The sequence below is a fragment of the Falco biarmicus genome, chromosome 7, assembly GCF_023638135.1.
Source record: "Falco biarmicus isolate bFalBia1 chromosome 7, bFalBia1.pri, whole genome shotgun sequence".
NCBI lineage: Eukaryota > Metazoa > Chordata > Aves > Falconiformes > Falconidae > Falco > Falco biarmicus.
Window position 1 is genome coordinate 22,131,534 of NC_079294.1, and position 14,772 is coordinate 22,146,305.

At 42.5% G+C, this 14,772-nt stretch overlaps 1 protein-coding gene across 8 annotated transcripts in view; it reads left to right on the forward strand.

Moving 5' to 3' along the window:
* The first annotated feature begins 762 nt into the window (after positions 1-762).
* Positions 763-14,772, forward strand: part of PCNX1 (pecanex 1) — a 92,185-nt gene continuing 78,175 nt past the window's right edge. For 7 of the 8 annotated variants that reach the window (XM_056344971.1, XM_056344973.1, XM_056344975.1 and 4 more), the window contains exons 1-2: positions 763-1,098; positions 9,151-9,359. In XM_056344971.1, coding sequence (XP_056200946.1) covers positions 946-1,098; positions 9,151-9,359 — 362 coding nt within the window. In that variant the 5' untranslated portion in view covers positions 763-945. Of the gene's footprint in view, positions 1,099-9,150; positions 9,360-11,117; positions 11,175-14,772 lie in introns of those variants that run through there. The other variant, XM_056344979.1, reaches the window with a different exon arrangement.

Genomic DNA, 14,772 nt, shown 5'->3' on the forward strand with positions numbered 1-14,772 from the left:
GATGTGCTTGTCTAAGGGGAAAGCTTGAATGCTAGGGCTTGGTGAGAATTAGTGACCTTCTCCAAAAATAGCTGAAGGTGGAAGTTGAGACAAGTATATGAGAAACGCGGGGTGTAACTATGGCCTGCTCTGTTGAGTTCACCTTTCCGACAAACCGCAGCAATTCTGGCTTTGTGTGTGGTGAAAGCAACACCACCACAAACCCTTTGGTGGGGCCCGGCATGCAAGCGTTTTGGTCAAATCAGATACTGTCAGTAGACAGAAGGCCTCAAAAAATGGTGAGGTTGTTATCTTGCTCTAATTTTAAAAAACGTCCTGCCGCAAGAAGAGGCTGCTGTGCTTTGCCAGGAGCAAGGCCCTGCGCGAGGGGAAGGGCGAGCCCTCAGCTGCGGTCGTGTCTCCCTCCATTTTCTAGGCAAATCCTGCCACCGCGCCAGGCCGAGAGCCACCCCGGCCGGGCCGCTGGCACTAGCGTGCCTCAGTGATCGGCGGACCCGGTGCTCCGGGGGCCACGGCCCGCCGCCGCCTCGGGGCAGGGATTTGGGCCCTGGAAGCGTGCCGGGTACGGCGGCAGTGGGCCACCCGCCCCGCGGCCAACGCCGCCAGGGGGCGCCAGCAGCCGTCGTGCCCCGCGCGGCGGAGGCGGGGGCAGCGCGCAGGCCGCGCGCAGGCGCAGTAGCGGGCGCGCCCGCCCCCACGGCGTCGTCCGTACCCGGCGGCAGAGCGCGGGGCGGGCGTCCCCTGCCGCAAGGGCTGCCGGTCTATCGGCGGCGCGGGGGCGGGCGGCCGGCCCGAGGCCCGGACATAAGATGGCGGCGGCGTTGCTGGGGAGGCGGCGGCGGCGGTTGCGGCCGTGCGGGCTGTCGCGGAGCGCGGGCGGCGCGCGGCTCTGCCCGGGCTCGCAGGGCGGATAGAGCGGGGCCGGCTCGGCGGAGCGGGGCCGCCATGGGCTCCCAGGTGCTGCAGATCCTGCGCCAGGGCGTGTGGGCGGCGCTGAGCGGCGGCTGGTACCAGGACCCGCACCAGGGCGCTGGGGTCAACGCGCTGCACCTCTACCTGTGGCTCTTCTTGCTCGGCTTCCCCTTCACCCTCTACATGGTGAGCGCGGCCCGTCGCCGAGCCCGGGGGGACGGTGTCGGCCTTGGCCTCGGGGCGGGCGGGCCTCGCGGGGGGCCGCCCGCCTCGGCGGCGGCGGCGGGGAGGCCCGTGGCGGGGGGGGGGGGGGGGGGCGGGAAGGGCCGCGGGGCCGTCGCACGTGCGCCCCCTGCCCGCGGCGGGGCCTGCGCGCTGCCGCTGCCCGGCTGCCCCGGGAAGGGGCCCCGCCGCCCGCGGCTCTGCCCGCCGCTGTGCGCGGTGGCTCACGGCGGGCCCGGCAGCCGCCATCGAGCGGCCCGGAGTACCTCTGAGGCCGCGGCGTTTGGGAGGCACGGAGCTGTTACCGGGAAGGGGTGTGTGTGTGGGGTGCTAGCGGGGCGCATCGGGCGCGGCATGGCTTCGGGCGCTGGCACCTTGCCTTGGGTGTTCTATTTACTTGCCTTCAGAATTGGCCAAGCTGCACTAGCTTCCACTGGTAGTGGAAGTCCACTGGTAGTCCAGGACAAAGCACAGTTTCTGTAGAAGCTGGCTGAGCCAGCCGGTGTTTCTGGCTGGTATCCTCGTCTGACTTTTGAGACTGGGGGAGGGATGTGCTTCAGGGTCCAAAAGCTGGAAGCTTATTTAGCCGTAGGGTAGTGTACTGTGTGCTGACTGGCAATGTGTCTGAACTCTGTGTTACTGATAAGAAATTACTGTGGTTTTTTTGCTTGTGTCCAGAATTCAGCATTCTTGGGTTGGGAAAATTCCTGTTGAATGTGCCCTTGTATCTGATACTTCAATCAAAGTTGTCTAAAATACTAACCTTTAAATCTAGAAACTGTATTGACGTGTGGATATAGAAACAAATACAGGAAAGGTATGATCAGTTAAGAGAGAAGGGGGCAGTTTCCTTTTAGCCAGTGCTTTTCTTTCTGTATAACTTGTGTGTATTTATGGAATACTAATACTTCAGATTTCTCAGTAGAAAAGTGTGATCATACCAGGTGTGTTGTCACCAGTCTTGAGCATATGAGGTAGAATGTAATTTGCAAGTCGGCCAGGTCCAGATGCTGTGGCAACTTAAAAGTAGAAACTGCCTTGTGGGAAAAAAAAAAAGTGAGTTAGTGAATGAAGCCTTGGAGGAAAAACTGTTACATGTGAGTGCAATTGCAGAGATTAGGAGCTCTGGGGTCAGGCATTTGCTTTGTTAAAGAGCAATTTGTAAGATTGCAGTATGAGACACTTCACACTAAGAAATAGCTAATGTGGAGGAGGTAGTTGCAGCCCTGTATATTTAGTTTTTAATTCATATTACTATGTCTTGGAAAAGGTAGCTCCAAGGCTTTTTGTTTGAAAACTTGAGACTGCTGGCAAGGAAACTGCAGACTGAGACAAACTGCTTTTAAAACCAAAGTTAATGTGACAACAACTAGATAAAACTTGCAACTTAAGTAGATCCTCTCTGTGAATCTGTATCTATTTGGAATTCCACTGAATATGGAAAGAGGGAGAGTCCTTTTGATCTCAAATGTAACTTTTTTTTTGTTTTTCTAGAAGTCCTGCTCTTCTGCTTTGACAGGAGTAGTCTATTTAGTTAGTACTGCCTTGCTGAAAAAGCTGTTCTTAAGGGTGTGTTGAGCTCTATCCTGCATGTGCAAGGAGACTTCTCAAGTGGAGCTGATTTATATTGTACATAGGTCTTTTGACAACTGGTAAATCTGGACTAGTATTTGAGTCTCCTGACGCTCTTAGAGCAGCAGTTAAGGTTCAGTTGCCCGTACTATGGGGTAAACTTCAGTGTTGCTTAAATATTTTTTCTTTTCCTGTAAAAAAGGGAAAAGACAGGCCAAAGCAAGCTGCTGTGGGTTTTGTTGAGGTCAGAGAAATTCTCTTGCTTCGTAGCTCTGGACAAGTTAAAGATGCAACAAGTGCCAACTTCCCCGAGAATGAGTAGGGAGATTAGTCACAAGTTAAAGCAGATTGAATCATGTTTGGCGGTTTTCCCTCTTTCCACTCTCTGCAGTTTAAGTGTTGTCTAGACATAAACTAAACAGGGGGAACTGTGATGGTCCTCTTTGCTCTTTAGCATCTCTTCAGCTCTTTCAGAATAAAAAGCAGTAAATGTTGTATTGCTGTAGGACATACATAAATAAGCAAAACTTGCTTAAAAAGTCTTAGGTAATTGCAAGATGAATTCTGAGCATGGCTCACTGATGTGTAGGAGGGAGTTTCAAAGCTAGCTTCAAATGACTTGTTGCTGGAAGACAACCCTGTGCGTTTAAAAAACAAGGTATATAGAAAGACTTACAATGCTGGCAGGCTTTATATTGCTTCTAAAACTTCCTCATATAAGGAATTCCAAGATCATAGTGTTGCTTAGATGTGTTGGGGCAGCCATAACTGTAGTTATTCCTAAGCTGTTTTGTAGCAACAAAGGCAAAAGGATCCCCTAAGAACTTTCCTTGTAGCTGGCTGTCAAGGCTGAATGCATTTTACACTAAGCTAATCACACTTTTTCCAACGTTATTTAACCCCCAACAGGAATGGAACACTTAATCTCTACTAGATATGTTAATTTAGATGCACTCACTGCTTAAAGTCCTAGTTTCTTGCATTTTTTGTTGCTAATCTTTCATCTGTGTATTCCTTCTATTGATTCTGGTAATGCTTGTGGTCAGCAGGTTAACTCTGTTTTTTTGCACGTGTATGCCAGTGCTGTTAGGATTGATGGGTTTAATGCACAGTACAAACCAACTGAAGAAATTGGCAGTGGAAGTCAGGTAGCCTTTCTTGGTCTCTCATCTGCTTTCTAAGCTTAAGCACGTGAAAGTGAGGTCTGTACCCTGTGTGAAGGAAAAGACAGATGTATCCATGGATGTGTATATTACAGATCCGGATACTTTTAATTTTCTCATGTATTCATATGCTTAACCTGTCCTTGTTGGAAGTGCGGCAAAAAGAAAACTAGATATTGAAGGAATTGGGGTGTAGAGGAATATAAATGTCTGCTTGAGTTCTGTACTCTTGGATCTGTGGCTTGGCAGCATGCGTACAAAAATACTGCTTTCTAGACTAGTTAAATCTATCTTGTTTGAATATTTGCATTCAGTAACACTCAGCTGTACTTGTTGATCTGCATATCTGTCATAAGAGGTGATCGCTGTTTTTACTCTAATCCAAAACTCAAGTTGGGAGGAAAAAAATATGCTACAATATGGGGAAACTGTACACCTGGGTTGTAAACTACAGTGATAGAGCTGGGAAAAAATACCCTAAATGCAGAGGCCGATGTTATGCATCAGTGTTGCAAGGGGGAAGGGAAGAGAGGAGGTTGCCAAAGCACTTCCCCTTGTCGGAATGCTGTTTCAGCCCCACCACGTGTGCAGGAGGGGGTGAGGTCTTGGCTCTGGCACTCATGGAACTTTGCCAGTGTCTGAAGAGGAGCCAGGACTGTACCTTGCTTGGGGTGATGGGCTTGTATGTACCTACAGAACTTGTCTGTCAAAGTCAAGCTCATTTAGACAACAGTTCACTTAATAGGCACTTGATTTCCTGACTTGTGTGCATAGTTAGAGAAGTAGGTCACATAAACATAGCTTCATGTGAAAGCTCTTTTTTCCAGTGAAGTTTCTGAAATAGGTGCTGTTTCTTAAACTAAGAGTTTAAGTACTTGAAGCTGGATGTATGATGAGAATTCTTAGTATCCCACATTAGTAGCCAAGCAACTAGATGCAGCTTAGAGCAAAATTTCATTTGTATACCTTGAGGTTTCAGTCAAAAACTAGGTAACTTGTAACTGAACATGCTTCCTGGTAACAGCAGTTCTTAAGGGCTCTGGCTGTTCATAAACGAAAATTGGTGACAAAACTACATCTGCTATTTCTTGATCTTTCCTCCTCTTCATTATGAATATTTCTACAAAATACTGGCCTCAGAATGCTTGAACTTGAAAGCATTTTACAAGACAACTGTTACTGCATAATGAATGTTTGATATAAGTTTTACGTAGGGACTGGCAATCTGATTTGGGTTAGGAGCCTTACCTATGAACGTTTTCAACACCTATATATCTCTTCTCAAAAAGAATCTGGAAGTTTCATTGCATCTGTAGTGGCTAGCTAAAACTAGATGTGATTAGGGTAAGATCTATATAGTCTTTGTTTCTTTAAGTATGTAGTGTAGTCTGTGATCAATGAAATTCCCTCTGGTTCCTGGCATTTACGTATTTGAAATGTTGAATCAAGATACAGTGACCTTTGTAGTTCAAGTGGGAATATTTTAGCCCTGTAACTAGTGGTCTGAGGCTTCTTTTTTTTGTAGATTGATCATTGGAATCTAGGATTGCTTAAAGCTTTTTCTGCCTACTCTTTCATGAAAGATGTGTTGTGGTACAACTGAGCTGACATAACAGCCAGCAGTTTCCAGAAGGGACAGTCCCACTTTTCAGCTGTGCATTCCCGCATCTTACCTTTGTCCACTTGTACAGTATGGATTTCATAGGTTGTTTTGGAAGGTAACTCCTGAGGGAAAGGTGGTAAAAAGTCAGTGTCCTTTCCCTCCCCCTCAATCTCTGAGAGTTCTACTTAGCTTCCCTTTAAGATTTAGGGAAATATTTTCAGCTAGGAGTTTATCTAACGGTTGGGTTTATTCGGCAACTAGATGACGGAAGTTTTCAACAGAATGTAATTAAACCAGGCGGTTTCTGTATGGTCTTGTCTAGCTCTTTTTTTCTCTCCTACAGGAGCTTCAGTTGTGACTACTGTTGTTCAGTGCATGTTTTCTTTTGGTGCTAATGGAAGTGACTAGAGAAATGCAGTGAAATGGGATGTTCTGTGAAATGCTGTTGCAGCTACAGACTTGTAGCCAGCTGGTGCCTGCTAACAAGCTGTAACCTGAGGTTTTTAGTCTGTTGTGCCCAATAAAAAATGCTTTAGTACTTATGAAAAGAACCAAAATGAGATCTAGCTGTGAATTTGTAGGACTTCGATTTGTTTTCCAACCTTAAAGATGATACTATGTAGGATGTTCAGTTATGCTGGCGGGAGGCCTGTCTCTCCTCAAATGTGGTAAAGTGTCAACCTTAGTTTTAAATACTAATCTTACTTTAACTTGCCCTGTGGAGGGAAGACCTCAAGTGGAAGTTGAATGTTTCCAAGTTTGGCCAAGAAGAATAGAGAAGGCACTAGTGGCTTAGGTTAGGTTGCAGTTACTCCCTCTCAAGGCTGGAATGCAGATGAGTTGCTGGTACCGTGGGTAAGTGCTGCTGTACCACAGCATGATACTTAAGTTGTGATCAGACAGCAGAATATGCTGGACATGCTAAAATGTCTCCTATTCCCAAAGTATGTGCCCTATCCAGAAAGGAGTAAGTACAAATGAATATGAACAACGGAAGTAGTGAGTTAACTTTATTTTTTAGCTTTCTGCAGTCCAGTGGAAACAGGATGTGAGGAAAAAGCACTTTAATTCTTTAGTGGGCTTGCTGCAAGTTACATGAAGTGTTTTGCCTTCTCCCCTCACTTGTTCTCAAAGCTTTGCTTTGTGGAACAGATAGACTTTGCATTCCACAAGATAAACTGGATACACTGTGTGACCTCCCTGCTGACTAAGTGGAGGGGAGAAATTGAAGAGCTCTCCAGACAGAAAACCATAGGCATGTTTTTTATAGACTAACTAGCTTTTGCTGCCTGGGTTAAACTGACCCTTCTGATAATGGCTTCTGAACGCTAGGTACTTGTTAAGGAGAGGGTAGGTGCAGTTCTTGTACCTGCCAGACAGCCTGCTATCCAGTCACAGGAACCTCATAACTTTAGCAAGACTTAACGGGCTTGCCCTTGCCTGCAGGGAGCTAGCTGCCTCTGAAGTTATTCAAATGGGAAGCACTGCATTTCTTGAGGAAACCCTTGTAGCGTTGCTTCAGGGGTTGTATGGATGCTATTAGCATTGTTGTGGCTCCTGGTTGCTTACTGATGCTGTTTTTAAATAGCTTTGTTTCCTCTTTCTCCTTCTGAGGTGGTGCTTGGTAAGTGAGTCTCTCCCTATCCATTAGGGCCTTGTCCAGCTCTGCATACAAAATCTTTGGCATACCTTGGCTTAGTTTTCCTGTCCCACTTCAGATGTTATATTAGGTGTTGACTTAACTTGTTTTGGAGGATAAGGTAGGTTAAACTTGATCTCTTTAAGAAAAGAATCCTAATAGGTAACCTGCTTCCTGATTGATTCTGGGTTCAATTATTTATACTTGTTTTGCTTTAGAAATGTTATATTGATTATTTGTTCTTGCTTACTGTCAGAAAGTGAGCAGCCAGACTAAGGATTTGTTTTGTTCTGAAGTCAACAGTCAGTACAACATTCAGAAATGTTTATTCTTGTATCCCCTTTATTAGTACAGTATTTTGTATTTGGAGATTCAAACAGTGTTTTTCCTAAACTCGTGGTTTAAATTGTGTGATGAGCACTGCCAGGTCTTCTAGGACTAGTAAGCTCTTGAATATGTAGAAATATTAATACTGTGATCTCTTAAATGACTAAAACTAGTTCTATGTGCAGAATAGGGAGGGTGCTCTGTCTTCTCCAGTCGTGTTCCCTTGCTGGTTCTGCAAGATGTGTGTGGGGCTTTGGTCACCATACAGACTGTTCACTTGCAATGGTCTGTACAGGGAGGGAGACTAGGTGTATGAAACAAGCTGGAATTCTCTTTGGGCTAGGAGGTCTAAAAAGACAGTACATGTCTTCTCATTTACTAAACTAACGTTTGTGCTGGGTGACAAATGCTGTTCTGATTGTCATATGTCTCTGTGTGTATATATATATATATTTGTGGCTGTTAGAACTTGATATCAAACCGTACCACTCCATTAGTGGGTTAAAGGGTGGTGATGCTGCAAAATATTTGAGAACACAGACTCTTCTTGCTTTTGTAAGGAAGGTCACCTATTTGTGGATGAAGACTAAGAGTTAATATCTCATTTTGTTTAGTGACTGCTTAGGGAAATGACAAAACTATAAATATGAATAAAAGGTGAATTAGAAGGGGGAAAGCTTTGAAGTAAAATCTGAACTTTAACTAGTACTCTTAGTGCTTTTTTTAAAATGCTATTAGCCCTCACTTAATATCTGTTGCTGAAGTGATTGATCTATAAAAACCTTGTGGACTTCAGAAAAAGTTGCATGAGAAGTCTTAACTGAGTGAAATCTCAAAAGCACAATTCAGGACTGAGGTTTTCCATGTGGGTTCCGGCCGCCTTTGACATATCTGAAAAATTCTCTTCAGAACATCTGCATTGGCTGCCTTTCCACAGGCATGTAATGGTCTAGCACAAATAACCTGCAAGACCACATGCTGCAGATTATTGTAGACTACTTCTCAAATGTGTGAGCCACAGATGTAAACAGCTTTTTTTTTTTTTTTTTTTTTTTTTGTATGCAGACAGGGAAAACTTTGGCTTTTGTGACTGATCAGTATCTTGTCATGCAAGAGTAGCTGTTCGAAGCTGACAAAAACTAAGTTAAGTCAAAACATCTGTGTTTGGTAGTTGAGCAGGTTTTCTCCTATCCACCATGCTGTCAGACTCCTGTTTTTCTGAAATGGTCTTGGTGCTGTGTCCTAGCCCTGAAATAAGGTCATATCCTGTGCCTGGTTGAGTTTTCAAGTTGCTTAAAATCTTCCCATTTTTTTTATTCATAAGAACTAATCAAAAGTATTGGGTGTGACCTAAAAAATCATGCTAGCTCTATGTTTCTTAGTCCAGGTCTTGCATTCCATAGCCTCGAAAAAGAGAATAGGAGTTGCATTTCGTTCAACCTCCCGTGATGGGTCCAGTGATAGGTCTACTAAGCATGTTCCTGTGGTGCTTTGGTATCTTGTAGTCCAGCTGCTCCTTTTTTCTATGTTGCTAGACTCCTAACAATCTCCACACAGAGTTTAAATGTAGGGGGTGTGTGTCTCAACCTTTGTTTTTAAGTATGATCGGTATTTTCTGTGTAGAAGAAACTGTTGAACTCTAGGTAGCCTTATGTATGCTTAGGGACACTTATCACTGTGTTCACTAACTCTTTCTTACTCTCTTTTGAAAGGCTCTTCCTTCTTCCATGATGATAGTAGCTGTCTACTGCCCGGTGATAGCAGCTCTCTTTATCGTTTTGAAGATGGTGAATTACCGTTTGCACAGGGCACTGGATGAGGGAGAAATTGTGGAGAGGAATGCCAGTGAACGTATGGACAGAGGTGCAAAAACAGAACAAAGCAGTGTTTCAGCCAAGAGGAAAGACAGCAATGGGCCCAGGTAAGGTGTCTGTCTGTACACTGCTTCAAATGATAAGGAGTCCTGTCTTCATCAGATTTCTAACTGGAATGGTGGTTGAAAAAAACACTGAGGAATATAGATGCAGACCTTTGTAGTTCTGAAAGACTTTAAAAGCAGACTTATTTACGTATTAGGTTTGAAATAATGGATTCTTGTTAATTTCCTGGTTCCTCCCCCAGAGGAGTTCCAGAACAATATTGAGAATGCTGGAAGCACTTAAACAATAGCATGGAAAATGTGTGCTGATGAGGTCACTAAATACTTAATGAACACAACCAGTACAAGTAATCTTCTTTCAGCAGTAGACTTAGTTTTAAAAATCTAGCTGTCAAAGACCACATACTATGTGCTAAGTCTTTTATCACTAAAAGGAATGCTTGACTGGGTTTCAGTTTGCTGCTTTGCAAAAGCGGGAGTCACATACAGTGCTTGATTCTGGTCATAGACTTCAGAAGAATGCTGTCCTGTGAATTTGGAAATTCTGGAATTGCTCAGCTCAGTAATGAAGATAATGATTCTGAAGTACTGTCAATAGGAGGTGATTCCTTTCCACAAATTTTCTTTTCTGTTGCCAGCATGAAAAAAAACAAAACAAAAACCAAACCCAGAGGTTTTCCTTCTCTTACCAAACTATTTGGATAAAGAAGAGCAAAAGATGACTCATCAACAGGGCCAGCCTAACCAGTCTGATCAGGCAGTGGATGTGTTACAAGCTCTATTATCAAAGCCTCTGCCTGGCTCCAGATAATTGAGGCAATCTTAAAGAGTTATACTGCATGAAATAAATTGACTTTGAATTGTTAGCTTTTAAAGACCTTTCTTTTGTCTGTGAGTTTCTGGTACTAGTAGCCATAGTTTTCAGAGTAAGGCAATGAGTATGCTGTCCTGACTCTTAAAAGGTTGTGTGTGTCGTATTGGGGAAAAAAACACAACAAAACCAACCTGGAAACCTGAAACTTCTATATGGAGACATATGCTATAAGGAAATGTAGTTGCAAGAAGCCTCTTTAAGTCTGTTTACCAGGATGCTTAAAGAAAGGAAGCGTTTAGTGATGCGCTTTAAAATGCTCAGCATAAAAGTGAAAGGACTTCACTATGTATGTGGAGTAGCTTCTCATGAGATGGGTTTTAAGTTCTTCTGAATCTGCTCTCGGCTCAGGTATTGTTAGCAAAAACAGTGTCTTAGATTCCTTTTAACGTTGACATACAGTAACATCTTGTATCAATCTTTTATAACCTGACCCTTTTTCCATCTTGTGTTTGGTAACTGAACCTGCTGATTTTAATTGTGTCTTCATTTGGATCACCATATACCTTACTAAAACTGTATTGAGCTTTTTTGGCAGAACGCTTGCTGAAATGTATAGTAATGCATATTCTGCTTAATAAAATTCATGAAAGTAAACTAGTGTTCTGTTCTGTTTCAATGCAGCCTTGCTAATGCATGGTTAAGCTGTCATCTTTAGATATGTTGGTTTGCTTGTTTGGTGTTTAAGCCATGTAGCTTTTGCTTCCAAAACAGTAGCCAAGAGTTGGCAAGGGACTTCTTTCTATTAGTATTGTGAGTTACTTCTGGATATTTCAGAATTTCTGTTTTGTCTAAGGAGCAGTTGACATGGGACAAGTTACTACATTATAAGCATTTGTGAACTCAGAAGTAGAGGTTAGTTTGCTGTGTGTCCTGCTTGCCAACTAAAGTTTCATTAACTTTTATATGATCCTTGTTCCCACTTTCAGGTCTCTTAACTAGAACTGGGAACAAGGTCAATGCAGAAATTACGGAGTTACTTTTTGGTAAGTGGGATGTACAGTATATACTAACCTTTGCCTGGAAGCTTACAAGAACTCTGGGATAACGTTCAAACCAGTAGAGGGGATGTAGAGTGAGTGTTTAATATAAAGCAGTCGGTCACCTTCTTAGTAAGTTAAGTTGGAATGCTTATAAGAAAGCTGTCTTAAAAGGAATTGTGTATGTAGGGTTTTCTTTTTTTAAACTCGGCTCCCCTAGCATAAGGTGGATATAGGGGAGATGTAAGCAGACATACTACCTTAAATATTTGCATAATCAGAATATTAGTTTTGATAACTTAGGCTACAGCCTGTGATACCAAATAAATACATATAGTACAGTATACAAGGCTGTCCTAGATTTTTTACCACATACACCCTCCCTGAGACCTCTTCAGATGTGAATATCAATATTTTTGAAAGATTATGCAATAGTTTGGTTTATATTTAGGATTCTGTTTAGCTTCTAAGAAATGCTGTTCTTTACTTCTGGAGATATTTATCTGCAAAATGGTGCTTTTGGGTATCTGACAAAAATGATATGCTGTCATTTGTAGGTTTACATGAACTACTGATTTGTCTTCAATTCACATTGGTTTGTGAATGGGATCAAACACCTGAGTTTTTAATCTTTCCAAATAACTTGGGCATGCTTAAGTGAAGAACAACTTACTGTTTCTAAGAATTTCAGCTTTATAAAGAGGATGAGAAAACAACAAGGCATTTATCTAGTGAATTTTTGAGAGAAGTCTTCGTTTAGAGATACGAATGTGAGTTTTCTTCTGTAGTTTCTAGTGCAGTTGCTGCTTTTGTACTTAAGGGGGTGGTGTTAGTAATGCTTCTGTGAGATTTTATGGAAACAAGTAGTGGGGATACAGGCTCCTAATCTCATGTAAAAGGTAGAAGGAACAGTGCAGTTGTAGTCTTTGGGATATCAGCAGACCCACATAGATAAAACGCTGGAGTCAGTCTTGCTTTTGGGGATATGAACATGGTTTCTTTCTTGTGTCAGTGACTGTTATGGTTCAGAGTATGATAAAGCATTAACCTGGTGACACTGCTGTCCCCTGTCTCCATTGTCATGGAGGACCTGTAATCATAATGCTACATGATTTTCACATGTACTTCTGCAAAAAAACCAGACAGCTAGAGAATGTTGCATCTTTGAGTTACAGTCTACTTTAAACAGGCAAGAGAAATAAAAATAAAAAAACCAAACAAAACCCTCTACAACTCTTGCCCAGTTCAGTCTTCTCAATCTGTGCAGTAACTACACTTCAGTGTTTTTTACTTGGAAACTGAGAAGCGTAGCACTTGCTGTAAGGTACAAATTCAGTCAACTGTAAGAAACTGACTGTAGAACTTAAAAGCAAAAAGGAATGGCCACAACAGTAGCAGAAGATTGCTCCTAAAGGTTTCTGTGTGCCATTGTAGTCCAGAATGTTATGCATATGATGAAAATACAGATTTCAAGAATTATTCTGCTTGTTCCTGGAGACTTTTATTTGTTTTTGTTTGCTACTAGCTTTTGTTAATACATTAATTTCTGTGACAGCACACATGATATAGCAGCTGTGAGTAGAGTGGTGGTGCTGGGTTATATTATTGGTTATGCTGATACCTGTTGGTTCAGTTATACACAAAATTGCCTCCTTCTCCCACCCAGGCTAGCTACCCCATTCTATGCATGAGAGTTTATTCACATTGACTTATTTTTCTACTTCACAGGACATACTTTAATCATATGCAGTGTTTCTCAATGAATTACTCAGAGGAAAGGAATTTAATGTTTTTGTGAAAGGTTTCTTTGTTATATCTTCAGTTGTCATCATAATGTATGCTGAACTTAAATCTCAGTGAGAATTTTTCAGTTTAGTCTTTAACTTCAAGTTATGTCCCTACATGTTCTTAAAGTGCTTAAGTAATGAATACTTTGTTTGTCTAAAGCTGGTGGAAATTATTGAAGCTGAATTCTGTTCATGGTTATGTGTGGTTTTTTCCTTACCTGGTTTTGCCTTAGCATGATTGGTAAATACCAGGTCAGAGAGGGCTCTGTAAACAGACATCAATAAAAGCATGCTTATGTCTTGCTGCTGAGCTGTACCAAAATGATGGCTTTTCACTTCTTTCCTCAGTTTGCTGGAGTTGGACCACTTAGCAGTTGTTCTGCTAATTCCAGGCTTGTTGTCTCTTATTTTTACTGAGGTAGTAAGTTCCTAACTTCAAACCTTTTTTCATCTCTTTGGCATAGGAAGGTTCAGGGGCCTTTTGTATGCTCTAGAATGGTTCCCAAGGTCGTACCTTTATGCCTCTCTGAGATGAAAACAACTTGAAATGTCATGCTGTAGGTTAAATGGTATTTCAGGTCCTTTAGTCTACAGACAGTTTGTTTATAACATCTTAGATTGATTTCCATACATTATGGAAATTGTTAGATGTTGGTCTTACTGCATGAGATATTTCTGTGAGACTAGCTGTCAATTAAAGTAAGTCCTGCAGCGTTTCTGTTCACTTCTGTCCCCTTCTCTAGAGGAGCTTCATCTTCAGTTTCTTCAGTCCAGATAGAGAAAGGTTGTGCATATGTTTTCTCCAGTAGAATGTTGGAGTGAGCTTGCCACAGCTCTGAAGCATTGAGTGTTGTAAGGCAGTTTATCTTTGGGAAGGAGCAGAGAGGGTCTGTGTCAAATGACACTGCAGTTACTTCTGTTCTGAAGTCTCCTGGATCAAGATGGCTGAAGAAAACTGTACTGGGAGAAGAAAAAGGATGCCTGAGGTTCTCCCTCTTTGCAGTTAATAAACAATGTTAGGTTGGATCCCTGAACTGTGGTCCCCAACTCGTTTCCCACCCTGTTGTACTAATGGACGGGTCCAACTTGCTTTTGTTTTATAATTAAAGCCTTTGACATGCTGAATTACAGTTTGGTGATGTTGATCTAGAAAATACTTTCAAATCAATACTTACTAATCCTGAAAGGGTGAAGTCACTAGGACATAATAAAAAAAAGTATATAGTACCTCAAAATATTTATTGGTAGGGCCTGTAAATTAGAGGAAGGGAAGTTATTTTCTGGTAGAAAGTGGTTTGCATCAGTTGGAGAGATGCCATGGCCCTGTATGTCTCTGCCTTTCTGATAACTTTTACAACAAAACGGTGTGTGGCTTTCTTGGTTAACCTGTCCCTTTGTTCATAGATCAGTATAAGGAAAAGATCTGGAGTGCTTTCCCTGCTCTTTGAAAGAGTTTTTTAGTACTTTTTCTATTGATTTTTTTTCTTGGTATTATAGTTGAACAGGTGGTCTGAAAGTTTGTGTGTTGGCATTTCAGAATGCCTTGTAGTTCTTAAGTCTTCTACAGTTTGTGTTGGCTGGTGACAGGCAGCACCTTCTGTGACAGTATATGTATATATAGGGTGCTCCAGCTCTGACTGAGCTTCCTGTGTCAAATCGGCAGTATTCCTCTGAAATACTGGGATGTATTTGACCCCCTGATTTGAAAAAGGAAAAATTGTTTTGAACATACACATAGCATAGACAGACAAACTTCTGTTTAACTGCTAGGTTAATATTTGTGGGTTTTTGTTCTGTTTTGTTTTCATTTTTCTTTC